The 16,733-nt window shown below is 35.9% G+C and overlaps 1 protein-coding gene across 6 annotated transcripts in view; it reads right to left on the bottom strand.

The window, feature by feature from the left end:
• PPP1R12A (protein phosphatase 1 regulatory subunit 12A) overlaps positions 1-16,733 on the bottom strand; it is a 167,317-nt gene that overhangs the window by 98,868 nt on the left and 51,716 nt on the right. For all 6 annotated transcript variants that reach the window (XR_009736281.1, XM_061415617.1, XM_061415621.1 and 3 more), the window contains exon 2: positions 5,510-5,640. Coding sequence is in view for 5 of the 6 variants with exons in the window: in XM_061415617.1 (XP_061271601.1) it covers positions 5,510-5,640 (131 nt within the window). In the remaining variant the exon portion in view is untranslated. The remainder of the gene's footprint in view (positions 1-5,509; positions 5,641-16,733) is intronic.

The raw sequence follows: 16,733 nt of genomic DNA on the forward strand, positions 1-16,733 counted from the left end.
GAGGAAACAAATTGTCAAAAGATGTTGTACAGTCAGTATTAGAGTCAGTAATAAAACTCAAATAGCTTAATAAAACACAAAAAAACCTCAAAAACTCCTAAAGCACTTTTCATTTCACCAAACATTACCTTTCCCTTCAACCGCTATAATATATCTCCAATACACATGGCTGAGGAGATGGAGGGTGGGAGAATGGGCTGGGGTATACACGTACATGAAATGAACGAAGAAAGAAAAATATGAAGAATTACTAAGAGAGACTCCCAGAATCAGTCAATCAGTTCAGTTCAGTCACTCAGTCGTGTCCGACTCTTTGAGACCCCCTGGACTGCAACAGGCCAGGCTTCCCTGTCCATCACCAACTCCTGGAGTTTACCCAAATTCATGTCCATTGAGTCACTGATGCCATCCAACCATCTCCTGCTCTGTCGTCCCCTTCTCCTGTCACCTTCAATCTTTTCCAACATCAGGGTCTTTTCAAATGAGTCAGTTCTTCTCATCAGGTGGCCAAAGTATTGGAGTTTCAGCTTTAGCATCATTCCTTCCGAAGAACACCCAGGACTGATCTCCTTTAGGATGGACTGGTTGGAGCTCCCTGCAGTCCAAGGGACTCTCAAGAGTCTTCTCCAACACCACAGTTCAAAAGCATCAATTCTTTGGCGCTCAGCTTTCTTTATAGTCCAACTCTCACATCCATACATGACTACTGGAAAAAGCAGAGACATTACTTTGCCAACAAAGGTCCATCTAGTCAAGGCAATGTTTTTCCAGTAGTCATGTATGGATGAGAAAGTTGGACTCTCAGAGTAATACTATCATATTCAATACTTATTAGTTGATAAGCTTTGATGTGAGCAGATAGAGTCCCTTGGACTGCAAGGAGATCAAACTAGTCTATCCTAAAGGAAATCAACTTTTAGGATATTTACTGGAAGGACTCATGCTGAAGCTGAAACTCTAATACTTTAGCCACCTGATGAGAAGAACTGACTCACTGGAAAAGACCCTGATGCTCGGAAAGACTGAAGGCAGGAAAAGGGGACATCAGAGGATGAGATGGTTGGATGGCATTACCAACTTGAAGGACATGAGTTTAAGCAAGCTCCAGGAGTTGGTGATAGACAGGGAAGCCTGGCACGCTGCAGTCCATGGGGCTGCAAAGAGTCAGACATGACCGAGAGACTGAACTGAACTGATGAATACAATGACTATTTTTGATATTTTTAGAAAACAATAAAAACTAAGCATAAATACACTGAATAACTGGAGAACTATGTATCATACTCTTTTTAGCAAAGCAACATAATTCAGAACTATTGTTAATTTCCCCTAACAATTAACAATAGGGATAGACTAGATTGTTAAATATTAAGGCTAGTGAAAAATAATTGTGGTTTTGGACTGTGAATTTTAAATTATTATACCTAGACTCAAACACATCTTTATTAATCAAAATAGGAACAACTACAATCAACATATTTTTGCCAGTGAGAAACAAATTTATTTCTATAGCATAAAAATGCATGATTTGCAATTTGACAAACTCTTGGAAAGCATTTTCTGCTTCTTGCTGGTTGTGGAAGCGTTTTCCCTGCAAAAAGTTGTCAAGATGCTTGAAAAGTGGTAGTTGGTTGGCAAGAGGTCAGGTGAATATGGCAGATGAGGCAAACTTCATAGCCCAATTCCTTCAACTTTTGAAGCACTGGTGTGAAAAGTGTGGTTGGGTGTTGTCCTGGAGAAGAATTGTGCCCATTTTATTGACCAGTGCTGGCTGTAGGCAGTGTAGTTTTCAGTACATATCATCAATTTGCTGAGCATATTTCTCAGATGTAATGGTTTCGCCAGGATACAGAAAGATTAGTGGATCAGATGGGCAGCAGACCACTCAACAGTGACTGTGACCTTTTTCGGGTGCATGTTTGACTTTGGGAAGGGCTCTGGAGCTTCTTCTCAGTACAACCACTAAGCTGGTTGTTATATAAAATCCACTTTTCATCAAACATCACAATCTGAGAAATAGTTCATTGTTGTTGAGTAGAGTAAGAGAAGATAACACTTCAATATAACGATTTTTAAAAACATTATTTATTTTTAATTGAAGGATAATTATAACATTGTATTGCTTTCTGCCATACATCAACATGAATCAGCCATAGGTATACATGTTTCCTCCCTCTTGAACTTCATTCTCACCTCCCACCCCATCCCACCCTGCAGGTTGTCACAGAGTCCTGGTTTGAGTTTCCTGAGTCATACAGCAAATCCCCACTGGCTATCTATTTTACATATGTTAGTGTTTCCATACTATTGTCTCCATTCATCTCACCCTCTTTTTTCCCCTCCTCTCCTACCCCATGTCCATAAGTCTGTTCTCTATGTCTTCATCTCCATTGCTGCCCTGCAAATACGTTCATTAGTACCATCTTTCTAGATTCCAGATATATGCGTTAATAAACAATATTTGCTTTTCTCTTTCTGACTTACCTCACTCTGTGTAATAGGCTCTAGCTTCATCCACCTCATTAGCACAGACTCAGATGTGTTCCTTTTTATGGCTGCATAATATTCCATTGTATACATTATATATGTGTACCCACAGACTCTTGAGGGTCCCTTGTAGAGCAAGGAGATCAAACCAGCCAATCCTAAAGGAAATAAACCCTGAATATTCACTGGAAGGACTGATATGGAAGCTGAGCCCCAATACTTTGATGACCTGATGCAAAGAGCCAATTCACTGGAAAAGACCCTGATGCCAGGAAAGACTGAAGGCAGAAGGAGAAGAGGGTGACAGAGGATGAGATGGTTAGATGGCATCACCAATTCAATGGACATGACCTTGAGCAAACTCCAGGAGATAGTGAGGGACAGGGAAGCCTGGCGTGCTGCAGTCCATGGGGTTGCAGAGATTAAGACATGATTTAGCAACTGAACAACAACAACAACACTGGGATTATTGTGCCATATGCTAGTTTTATTCCTGGTTTTTTTAAAGAATCTCCATACTCATCTCCATAGTGGCTGTATCAATTTACATTCCCACCAACAGTGCAAGAGTATTCCCTTTTCTCCATACCCTCTCCAGCATTTACTGTTTGTAGATTTTTTTGATGATGGCCATTTTGACTGGTATGAGGTGGTATCTCATTATAGTTTTGATTTGCATTTCTCTAATAATGAGCGATGTTGAGCAACTTTTCATGTGTTTATTAGCCATCTGCATGTCTTCTTTGGAGAAATGTCTGTTTAAATCTTTTGCCCACTTTTTGATTTGACTGTTTGTTTTTCTGGTACTGAATTGTATGAGCTGCTTGTATATTCTGGAAAGTAATCCTTTGTCAGTTGTTTCATTTGCTATTATTTTCTCCCATTCAGAGGGCTGTCTTTTTACTTTGTAGTTGCCTTTGCTGTGCAAAAGCTTTTAAGTTTAATTAGGTCCCACTTGTTTATTTTTGTTTTTATTTCCATTACTCTAGGAAGTGGGTCATAGAAGATCTTGCTGTGATTTATGTCATAGACTAAGTTTTCCTCTAAGAGTTTTACAGCTTCTGGTCTTACATTTAGGTCTTTATTCCATCTTGAGTTTATCTTTGTGTATTGCATTCTTCTACACGTAGCTGTCCAGTTTTCCCAGCACCACTGACTGAAGAGTTTATCTTTGTCCCATTGTATATTCTTACCTCTTTTGCCAAGGTAAGGTACCCATAGCGGTGTGGGTTTATCTCTGGGCTTTCTATCTTGTTCCATTGGTCTATATTTCTGTTTTTGTGCCAGTACCATAGTGTCTTGATGACTGTAGCTTTGTAGTACAGTCTAGAATCAGAAAGGTTGATTCCTCCAGCTCCATTCTCCTTTCTCAAGATTCCTTTGGCTGTTTGGGGTCTTCTGTGTTTCCATATGAATTGTGAGATTTTTTGTTCTAGTTCTGTGAAAAATGCCATTGGTAATTTGATAGGGATAACAATAAATTTGCAGATAGAATTTGATAGTATAGCCATGTTCACAATATTGATTCTTCCAACACAGAAGCATGGAATATCTCTGTTTATGTCATCTTTGATTTCTTTCATTAGTGTCTTAGAGTTTTCTGTACACAGCTCTTCTGTCTCCTTAGGTAGGTTTATTTCTAAGTATTTTATTCTTTTTTGCTGCAATGGTAGGGGATTATGACAGATTTTTTCATTTGCGTTCGGCTCATGAGGCACCTGCTTACTGAGCTTTTTCGCCTTTCCACTTTGCTTTAAGCTGAAGCTCTAATACTCTGGTCACCTGATGTGAAGAACTGACTCAATGGAGAAGACCCTGATGCTGGGAAAGATTGAAGGCAGGAGGAGAAGGGGATGACAGGGGATAAGATGGTTGGATGGCATCATTGACTCGATGGACATGAGTTTGAGCAAGCTCCGGGAGCTGGTGATGGACAGAGAAGCCTGGCGTGCTGCAGTCCACAGGGTCGCAAAGAGTTGGACACAACTGAGCGACTAAACTGAAATGAATTTGCTTCAAATGCCAAATTACTGTAGAATGGTTGATGCTGAATTCTTCAGCAACTTTTTGTGTAGTTGTAAGAGGATCAGCTTCGGTGATTGCTCTCGAATTGGTTGTTGTCAGCTTCCAATGACCAGCCGCCGCACTCTTTATCTTCAAGGTTATTATCTCCTTTGCAAAACTTCTTGAACCACCACTGAATTGTACATTGGTTAGCAGTTCCTGGGACAAATGCGTTGCTGATGCTGTGAGTTGTCTCCACTGTTTTACAATGCATTTGGAACTTACAAAGTTCCAAAGAGAAATTGCTCAAATTTGCTTTTTGTCTAACATAATTTCCCTAATCTAAAATAAATAGCCAGTAATAAGTCACTAGCAAAAAAACATATAGCAAGAAATGTGCATTAAAATGATGTATAACAACCACATTTATTTAAGAATGTATTCCATATTAAGGGCTTCCCTGGTGGCTCAGAGATTAAAGCATCTGCCTTCAATGCAGGAGACCCAGGTTCGATCCCTGGGTTGGAAAGATCCCCTGGAGAAGGAAATGGCAACCCACTCCAGTACTCTTGCCTGGAGAATCCCATGGATGGAGGAGCCTGGTAAGCTACAGTCCATGGGGTCGCAAAGAGTCAGACACGACTGAGCGACTTCACTTCATTTCATTTCACTTCCAATACTAAAGAGCAAAATTCAACAATGCAAACCTGCAATTACTTTTGCACCAACCTAATATTAACCTTGAGTCATCTGACAATACTCTACAGGTACTCAAGAGAATTACTCATATCAGTTAAAAGTATCAAAGTCAAAGACAGGAGGGAGACAAGAAGATGACCTCACACCAAGAGACAATATTTGGATTCCCACAATCCACTTATTCTCTTTCCTGGGAAGAATAATTTTTATCAAGTAAGGCAATATAACAGTTTTCTCATTTATCTATAATAACAATTTCTATAAAATCTCAAGTCTCTAAAATAGTGTTTGGATGCAAATAAACACAGCACTAGCTTACTCTGCAATATCAAGATATCCACAGGAAGCAGCTGCATGCAGAGGTATCCAGCCTTCATTATCAGGTTGATTAATATTTGCTCCATTTTCTACCAGAAACTTCACCATATCAACATTGTCATCAATGCAAGCCTAAAAACAGAACAGAAAGCAGGATCAGAAAAACTTTGAATCAATACTCCCAATAACACATCAACAGAATAAAATTCCTATCCTGGAGCTTTCATAACAAATACTTTCTAAAAGGCAGTCTGCTGCTATCTTGATTGTATTGCTATCCAGCAGGTAAACGGTACTAATTTTTAATAGTACTTGTTTAGATACACAGAACAATACTGTATGAGACTAGACGTCTTATGCCAACCCCATGCCAGAAACAAGTACATGCCAACATGAAAACAATCAAAACATTATAATTAAGTACCAATAATACACTCTATAGCAGTGGTCCCCGAAATGTGATCTGTTTAGGGAAGAGGGATCCTTTCAGAGAGTTGACAAGATCAAAACTATTTTCATAATAATACTAAGATGGCATTTCCCCTTTACACTATGTTGATGGTGCAAAAGTGTTAGTTACAAACATTCTTGTGTCTAAGCACAAACCAAGGCAGTGGGAGAAAAAAGAAAGCACAGCACTCTACTGTCATTGTATTCATAGCTATACACTCACAGGTTCATTTTCTCCCACAAGCCATGTTTACTTATGAATGTCCTTGACAATGCAGTAAAAACTATAAATCATATTAAATTTTGACTCAAATATACATCTTTTAAATATTTTGTGAAACAAGATAGGAAGCATGCATCAAGATTTCTTCCAAGTATAATGACTGCCCTGAAGAAAAATACTTGTATAATTTGCAAGCTGATCTAGCCACTTTTTCCACAGAATATCATTTTCTAAAATAATTTTATTGGGGTATATTTACAATGTTGTGTTCATTTCAGGTATACAGAAAAGTGAATCTGTTATACATACAGTCACTCTTTTTCAGATTTTTCCCCCATACAGGCTACAATGGAATATTATTTTTACTTAAATGACAAATTATAGTTAGTCTAGCTTGGGCTGTGGCAGAAACTTTCTTGAAAATGAGCAAAGTAGGTCTGTCAAAACAACTAAGTATTTATTACTAATGATAAATTCAAGTTTTCAGGAGTAAACTAATTAGTTACTTTAAAAATGTCATTTATTTAACAGAGGTAAGGCACTGCTTTTACTCATTTAAAATGAATTAATAAATACATAAATTCCTCCATTTTAACATTCCCTGGTGGCTCAGTGGTAAAGAATCTGCCTATCAATGCAGGAGACGTGGGTTCAATCCCTGGGTTGGGAAGAGCCCCTAGAGAAAGAAAGGCAACCCACTCCAGTATTCTTGCCTGGAGAATTCCATGGACAGAGGGGCCTGATGGGCAACAGTCCATGGGGTCGCAAAAGAGTCAGACACGACTTAGCGACTAAACAACAACAAATTGTAAATAGTAATATATACAAACCACAGAAACAAGTTTCTTTGAAGTGCTTCATAATGCTGTATCCCCAGCTCTTTATATTGTTCTCTGCATGTGGTAAGGGCTCCATAAAGGAATAAATTAACAAGAAAGCTAAGATTCAAAAAGATTAACTAAGTAGGTTGAATAAGCCACAGAGATGGGAAATGATAGAGCTGAAATTCTATCACAGATGTTCAGATTCCCAAAAATAAGCTCCTTCCACACTTAACACCATGTTGACAGATGTTCCTATTTCATCAACTATTTCTCATCTATTTGCAGTTTCTGAAACAGGATATCATACATTCTAGGCACTAAATAGGGCTTTCCTGGTAGCTTAGCTAGTAAAGAATCCACCTGCAATCCAGGAGACCTAGGTTCAATTCCTGGGTTGGGAAGATCCCCAGGAGAAGGGCATGGTAATCCACTCCAGTATTCTTGTCTTGGAGAATCCCCATGGACAGAGGAGCCTGGTGGGCTACAGTCCATGGCGTTACATAGAGTCAGACACGACTGAGCGACTAAGCACAGGCACTTAATAAGTGTTTGCTGTATAAGTAAAACAATTTTCCTTCACCTATCACAGAAACAAAGCAAAATACTTTTAGTAGCTTCTTCCTTGGGGGAAAAATACAAAGCTGGTGTCAAGAAAAGCACTAAGGACAAAGTACTTCACACCTGAAGCAGGAAAATTCTGACAGGTGTTGGATGTAGGCTCCAGTTCTGGCTCTGCCACAAATACTGTAGCTGGGAACAAGTAATTTAATCTTTTAGGGCTTTGTCTTTCAGGTGGAGGAAAGAATTTGATGGGTTATATATCTCTAAAATTCCCTGACATGTTTACATTCTTATATATTCATGATTCTTCCGTTTGGAACAAGATGGCACGATTCCAAAGTGCCCAAATAGTACATACAGCAAATGGTAAATGAGTATATAAGCAACATTCATATAAAGTTTGAGAATACACTACTTGGGAAAAAAATTGTGTTTTTCACGGAGCAGTGGTTAAAGGATAGAAGAAATGTGAGGACCGCAGCTGTCTGATAACAAGAGAAGAAACATCCAAATTTTACTGCATTAGGAAGTAGTTTATAAAATGTTATTTGAGATAGCTAATGACTCACAGTGACTTAAATAATATAGACCTATTTATAAGTTTATTCATTAATTTTCCTTGGGAAAAGATACTAAATTCTACTCTTTCAACCTCTCAATTCCTATTGGCGCCAAAACAGTCTTCTGATGTTTACCACTGCTATAAAAATATAGAACCCTACCTGACAAGTGTGTTTAATACAAATATGATTGTTTTTTTAAAAATGGAGAAAACTTCAAATAAGACATTACAGTAAAGAGATATGGGAAATGCTCACAACATATAAGTTTCTTTAAAAAGACGTAAAACAGTTTGCCTGATTATAATTTTACTTAAAAAGTACACAAAGGATTAGAAGAATATATAATAAAATTAATAGTCCTTATCACTGGTTGTGAGACTATGAATAATTTTTATCTTTTAAATTTTTCTTTATTTTCAAAATGCGTATAATAGGCAATGCTTACATAAAAAGAAAATCTAAGCCTTGGTTCTTAAAAATATTAAATCTATTGTGTTGTAATATGGAGAAATATCAAACTGCTGGTAAAAGTGTAAAATTTATATAACCTCTTTAGAAAACCATTTGACAGTATCTACTCAAGTTATAGTACTGTTAAATAAATGGGGTGGGATGTATGTGCATACAGGGAGATTCTACTCATGTAACAGAATCCTATACATCAATGAAAAAAGAACAAACTAATGCTACCTTCAACAACATATGTAATCCTCTCAGACATATAAGTGAGTGAAAAAAGGCAGATACAAAGGATACAAACTGAATTTCCAGGCAAAACTAATCTCCAGTTATAAAGCTCAGAATCATGGTTAACTCTGTGGGGAAATAATGGAAGGAGCATAAGGGAGCTTTTGGGAAGACTGAAAATGTTCCCCAGCCTTCTGATTTTTATATAGGCATGTACAAATGTAAAAATTCACTGAATTATATGCTGTATACATTATATGTAAATTATACTTCAATTTTAAAAGTTAATAAAAAATAAAAAAGAACTAGCATGTATTAAAAACCTACTGTGCATTATCTTCAGTATAAAACATTTCATTTATCTTAATTGTACATGCTATCAAGTTGATGTCTGACAGAAAACAACAAAATTCTGTAAAGCAATTATCCTTCAATTAAAAAATTTAAAAAATAAATAATATAAAAAAATAAATTGTACACATTAAAACATGTCTTCCTTTATCTATCTCCTGCCTCCTGAGGTTCTAAGTATCAAATGCAATCTGTTTTTTAACTGATAACCCTTTAAATATTATGAGTTCTCCCTGCCGCCCAAATTCTCACATATTCTTTTTAAGTATCTGGCTACTCTTCAAGTTATACATGCTAAAAAGTACATATGCCAATGCCAAAAGAATAGAAAAGATCACATTAGTATAGAATGCTAGTTCATGAGCAACGGTTACAAAAGGGCATAATAGCAGTGGGTAAGGAAGTACTAAAATATCCTTGGGAACATAAAGAGATCTTGTGATTAAGATGGTCCATATAGATCTCATAAGAATATACATTTGAGCAAGATTTTGAAGATTGCATAAGAGTTGTTCAACTAGAACATCACTGAGTAAATGCACTATGATTTTAAAAAATGCATGGAATAACAGAACAGCAAGTCATGCAAACGGTATACAGTATCTGTAAATTATAAAACAGAATAAGGCTAGGTGCTAAAAGGTCTAGGTGGTAAAAGATTGCAGGTAAAAGATCGTAACACTAAGGCAAAGATGACAGGATCTGATGTTAGAGGTAGCTTTTGATCTGCTTTCTGTTCTACTCATCAAGAAAACCTGAAATATTTATATCAGTAATAGGGGCTCAATTCAGGCAGGAGGGGCAAGTAGACGAAAACACTGTCAAGTTTCAGGAAGATGATGTTTGAAAAAGCTATTCAGAGTTTACAAGCAGAGGGTTAACATGATCAGATTAGTATTTCAGGAAGATTACTGGGAACAGTATGAAGAGGGAAGAGCCTGACCTAAGCAACAGTTATTCAGAATGAATATATATTAAAAGAGAAATTTAGGACAAAATGTACAACGCTTAATTAAAGATTAGATACGAAGGGTGAGGAACAGGAGGAGGTCATTCATGAAAATAAACACCACAGGTTTGAAAAACAAGTTGAAGAAAGAAAGATGATCTTAGCTTTGGATATGCTGAATTTCTAATCATGCATTTCCAGGGGCCAACTGGATATGGAAATCTAGAGCTTAGAAACAAATGTGGGATGAAAATATAATTTGGGAATTACCTGCATTAAGGTAATAATTAAAATAATGGAACTTGAAATCACTCAGGGAGAGAATGTAGAGCTGTGATTTCTATGAAAATAGTTAAAAGAAAGGTTAAGATTAAATTATAATCATTATATTCTGCCTGGAAGACAAAGATATTTGTGTTATTTTAATCAGTCAGTTAAAGAGCATTCTCAAGAAGCTCACGATGTAGTACGGCATTCAAATACACAAGTAAATAATAATTTAAAAAGGAATATAATAAATATATGGCTGTATATTTATTATGAAAGCTAAGAAAAGGAAGAATGGTTGTCATCATGGAATATTTCCTGGAGGAGGCTCTACACATGAGTTTAACCTACGATCCAGTAACAAAGTGACGTATGGGGCATATGTGTAACATAAAGGCAGGATCCAGAACAGGGTCTTATTTGCCATCTTATGAGTAATTCTTTGACACTGAAGATAAAAGAGTCTCAGAACAAATGACTAATTTTTAAAGTTTCTCCATTTTAAAAAGGTGACTACCCTAGCTCTTTGAAAAAATATATAAAGTTATTTCTCTAAATGAAATGTTGCTGATTTTGATTTTAAATGTTTGTTTTAAGGTCAGTATAAAGTAAGAAACATCAACAAAAATACCTAAAGCTGTTAATATTAAATCCGCTTTTGCCTTTCTTTACATGTTTTTGAAACGTTTAAATATAAATTAAATGCTAAAACACTGTCATAAGACATATATTATAAATGAATCTCAAGTTTGTGGTGTAAATTGTTCATTGTTCTCCTGAACATTTACAAAGCATACACAAGAAACTGGCAGGCATGCCCATAAAAATATTGTTGCTAAGAAAATCAAAAGCTAACACATGCAGCACATTAAGAGATACAGGACTTGCTGACTTTAAACAGTTGACTAAATATGGTCAGTATATTAAGTCATACATGGAAAGAAAGAGAGTGACTCAACTGTACTTCTAAAATCTTATCTGATGTGATTTATCTGAAGTTTTTCTACATATCCCAAGCTATTATCAGTAACAGATGATTGTGTGAAGACACTTTTGTCATTTAATTCTAGGTACAGGCAGCTTTGTCAACTTGAGCTATAATCTATTTCAAGAAACTAGTTCCAAGAACATAAAACATCTGTTTTTATTGAAAAGAGGGCCTACTTATTTTTTTCAGCAAGTTAGCACAAGGACAACTTTGTTTCCCACTCATTTTTAGGAAAAAGTTGAAACACCTAATAACAAATGATATAATTATAAATAGCTGCACAAAATTGGCTCTAAGAAGACAGAATCCATGCCTTAAAGACAGATTATGTATGGGTTAGGCATGGGAGTTGAAAATCACTGCATTTCATTTCTAGAAGAGATAAAAACAAATGTATTTAGCAACTCTGTAATTCAATTAAGTAAAATCACAATTACAAAATTAGAGGCATTTGAAATAAATTCTGACATGTTATACTACAAAGTACCACTTTTGGTAAAAGTCCTATCCACCAATATTTCTATGAAGATGATTAAATTTTAAAAGATTCACTAAGAAAATTTTAGGGATTTCAAACCTCCTTCCAACAAATTACATACAGTGCAGGAGGGTAAAACAAAGGAAATGATTTGGTTGTATAAATGTAATTACAACAACTTGAGTAAAAATATATAATTATAATAATTAGATAAAGTGAATACAGTTTGCATCTAATCATTAGTGACATAATTACTGATAGGCAAAAGACAAATTAACCTGAATACAGAAGTCCTCTAAAACAGTTTCCACTTCCTTGAAGTAACTCTTTATGGCTCTTAGTAAGGAAAACTTAGTTCTGCTCAACTTGTGGGAACAGAAATTTGTAGATATACCAGGAAATAGTCCAAGGCCTAAGCATTCAGGGTGATATAGACATCAGTGAGTGTTCATAAAGAGGAAGTAAATTGGAGACACCCAAACAAACTTTTGTTCTATTTTAAAGGAAATGAATTTGGACATATCAAAGGAGGAATTACAGATGTAGTTTATACAAGAAAAACAATGAAGAGCTCCAAGCAGTACTCCCTTAACAATAAAAAATAAATACCTTGGTCTTGCATTGAGACTGACAAATAAATGAGCATATACAATCTTAGGAGATCACCTATTACATATTTTTTAACTAATAAGATTACTTCTTTACTTTTTTTAATTGGTAGAAAACTGCTTTACAATGTTGTGTTGGTTTCTACCACACAACACCAGTCATAGTACTATATATATATCCCCTCCTCTTGAGCCTCCCTCCCCTCACCATCCCACTCTTCAGGTCATCACAGAGTGCTAGGCTGGGCTCCGTATGTTATACAGCAACTTCCCACTATTTACACATGACAGTATCTGTATGTCAGTGCTATTTTCTCACCCCCATCTTCCCCAGTCCGTTCTCTACTAGGTCCATCAGTACCATTTTTCTAGACTCCATGTATATGCGTTAATAAACAATACTTGTTTTTCTCTTTCTCACTTCACTCTGTAGTTCATCTACCTCACTATAACTGATTCAAATTCATTCCTCTTCATGGCTGAGTAATTTTCCATTGTATATATGTACCACATCCTCTTTATCCATCTGTCAATGAACATCTAAGTTGCTTCCATGTCCTGGCTACTGTAACTATTGCTGCAATGAATACTGGGGTAGTTCAATTATTATATTTAATTATGAAAGTTCAGCACTGCATTTTAGTTAAATGACTTTTTGGCCTTTCTTATTATATAAGCAGATAGGATATAGGTGTAAAAGTAAAGGCCTAGTCTAATAATAAATAACATTCAAATTATAAAATGAAAGAATAAATTCAAAACAGATTAGACACAATGGCTAAACCATGGGAAATTTTTATTTGAATTAAGAAAAATTCAGACTTATGTATATACAATATCCATAGGAGACACAACGCCTGACAAGGAGAAGATCCAATTTATATTTGTGGATTCAATGAACTGGACAAGGCAAAGGGACTATAACAAAAATGAACAATTTTTTTTGAGACCTCTCCTCCCACAAGACAAAAATTTTTCTAGGGCAAAAGTATAGTCACCCATTGGTATTTGTGGGCGACTGGTTCCAGAACCCCCTGCAGGTACCAAAATCTGCAGATGCTCAAGTCCCTAATATAAAATCAGGGTAGTATTTGATTATAACCTGTGCACATCCTCCTGTATACTTTAAATCATCTCTAGGCTACTTAAAATACCTAATACAATGTAAATGGTTGTAAATACAATGTAAATGCTACATAAATAGTTGAAAGCTTGCGGCAATTTCAACTTTCAATTTTTTGGAACTTTGTGGAATTTTTCTGTGAACTATTTTCAACCCTGGTTGGTTAAATCTTTGGATGCAGAGGAGGGCTGACTATAATCCAAGCACTGCTTAAACATTCATTCATACTTCACCCAACAAGTATTACACTAAGCATCTGAATGAGAGTGCCAAAACTTGGAACCATACTTATTCAAAGATTGAAACACACCCTGTATGTACTCTTATTCCATAGGTGTTGTTTCCTTTATTGACAAAGATCTATAAAGTACTATGCTAAACTTAGATCTTTAGATGCCAAAGACTTTCATTAGAGGACTTAATAAGGGAAGAATATTACTTCTAGAGTTTAGAATCCTTGTCTGTGCTGTGCTAAATCACTTCAGTCACGTCCAGACTCTTTGTGGACCCTATGGACTGTAACCCACCAGGCTCTTCTCTTCATGGGATTCTTCAGGCAAGAATACTGGAGTTGGTTGCCATGCCCTTCTCCAGGGGATTTTCCCAACCCAGGGAGTGCACCCACGTCTCTTATGTCTCCTGCATAGGCAGGTGAGTTCTTTACCACTAGTGCCACAAAGGAAGAAAGAATATAAAATGTTAAAGTTTGGGATTATTCTTTGACACATAACTTTCATTGACTGCCTACTACACATAAAGCATTGAGCCATTCATTTTGATGGATACAAAGACCAGCACCAGAGAGTATATTCTTTTTGATTCCTTTACGCACACTGCCTGTCATATAGCAAGTACATAATACATGTAGAATGAATCAAAATAAAATGCTAATCTCTCCTGAATGAGAAGGTGTCTATGGACTACTGTGTGTACACGTACATAAAACTGTACTAAGTACTATATGAGACATGCTGCCTTTATCACTTTCCATGTATTCTCACAACTAGATTATTATGCTTTAAGAACAGAAATTGTCTTATATACCCCACAATACTTAATACTTAAGTAACAGTGCTACTTAATAAATTTTTCTTAACGGACTAAAACAATCATGGAGTACTGTTCTCAGGATATCTATAATATACTTAGGAAAGTAAGATAAGCAGATAAAGGAAAACAGTAAGCAATTTAAAAGCAGCACAGCATTAATAAAGGAAAAGTCAGCATGTGAGCAGAGATGAGTTAAAGAAAACTTTTTATAGAAAATCTTTTGCTAGGTTTCATTACTGTCTGAGTGCTGGAGATAAAACACCGCTACAAGTACCTGTTTTCTTTGTTGAATACCTTTATCAGACATGACCACACACTGACCTAAAGGTGTTTAATCAATGGATATATACCAGTAAGAAAATAGTTTCAGGGGAAGTAATAAAAGCTCTTACATACTATTTTATTCAATTAAATTAACAGCAACAACAATAGGTTACAAAGGAGTATGTTTAATATGATTGAACTCTTGCAATTGATATTCAAGACTCTGGAAGAACACAGACATACCTTGTTCTATTGTGCTTCAAAGACACTGAATTTTTTCCCACTTCAGATGCCACACGTATTTTTAACACACTGAAGGCCTGCGGCTCCTGTCAGGCGTGTCTGTCAGTGCTGCCTTTCTCACTCTGTGTCTCCGTGTCACGCACCAGTAGTTCTCCCAATATTTACAATTTTCCCATTATTATTTGTTCTGATAGTCTATAATTAGTTATTTTTGATGTTAATATTGCAAAAATACTATGACCCATTGAAGGCTCACGACAGTTAGCATTTCTGAGCAATAAATTTATTTTTTAATTAAGGTATATACAATTTCTTAAAGACACAATGCTCTTCTACAGTTAACAGACTACACTACAGTGTAAATACAACCATGATATGCACTACGAAGCCCAAGAATTCATGTGATTTGCTATATTTGTATATTCATTTTACTGTAGCGGCCTGGAACCGAATCTGCAATTTCCCTGCAATATACCTCTATATGTCAAATGTTAATCATCAGAAGTCAAAGTTATTGAGCTAATTTCCAAAAACTCTACAGTAAGGCTGTAAAATTCTTATGGCTTTCCAAACAAAACAAAGAATTCACATAGTTAGCTATCTAATTGTTCACTGATGGCTTTCTTCAGTGCTCAGCAAAATACATGGCCAATAAATAGCACGGAATCTTCAATTTAACAAGTATTTATTAAGTGCCCACTATAGCCAGACACCATTCCAGCAGTTAGGAATACACTGGGGAAGGATATAAACCAGATTTCTGCATTTGCTGAGCTTATAAAGTCCAGCAGGCAAGAAAGATAACTAAACAAACAATAACAATAGGTAGGATAAATGCTATGGACTTAACTAGGGTACTGAACCTAGATTTAGGAGAAAGAGAGGAGAAATCAGAATCTCTGAGAATGGTGCTCAGGAATTTCCACTTTAAACTGGTTCCCCATCTAACGGTAAAAACACACTATATTAAGAACCACAGATATCCATGGTAACTGAAGCTAGAGAAATAAACAAGGCACCAAATAGCATATGTAAAATGTAATCAGAAAAGACTGTATCAAACCTGCAGAGCTATGAGTATTTAAGAAAGGGGAGACCAAATAAAAGGGAAGAAAAAATAAAAACTTAAAAAAAAAAAACCTACATAGGTATGCAAGTATGCAAAAATCCAGGTAGAGAGAGCAGTGTGAAAGAAAACTCAACTTGATAAAATAAAGGAAATGCCCCATATTTTGATGCTACCAACACATTGGGGGAAAAAAAAAAACGAGATCAAAAAGACGATAAATCCTGTTTAACAATAAATCCAAACAATTAAAATACATTCAGAAATCAAGAAAGAATGGTCAAAACTCTTAAAAGTGAGTCAAAAATAATGCAACTATTATAAATTCCAACCAGGTAGAAATATTAATACAACTAACAAAACAAGACCGGGGAAAGAAGAGCAAAAATGGATGAGTGCCTAATTCCGAACCTTTCCTAAAGATAAGTACAATCTTTCTAAAACTGGAATATGGTTCAAAAAAATCCTACTGCAATGTATTATTCATAGCCAAATACTTCATAATAACAAAGAAAATGTATCTAAAATTT

Source organism: Bos javanicus, chromosome 5 (assembly GCF_032452875.1).
Source record: "Bos javanicus breed banteng chromosome 5, ARS-OSU_banteng_1.0, whole genome shotgun sequence".
NCBI classification, from domain to species: Eukaryota; Metazoa; Chordata; class Mammalia; order Artiodactyla; family Bovidae; genus Bos; species Bos javanicus.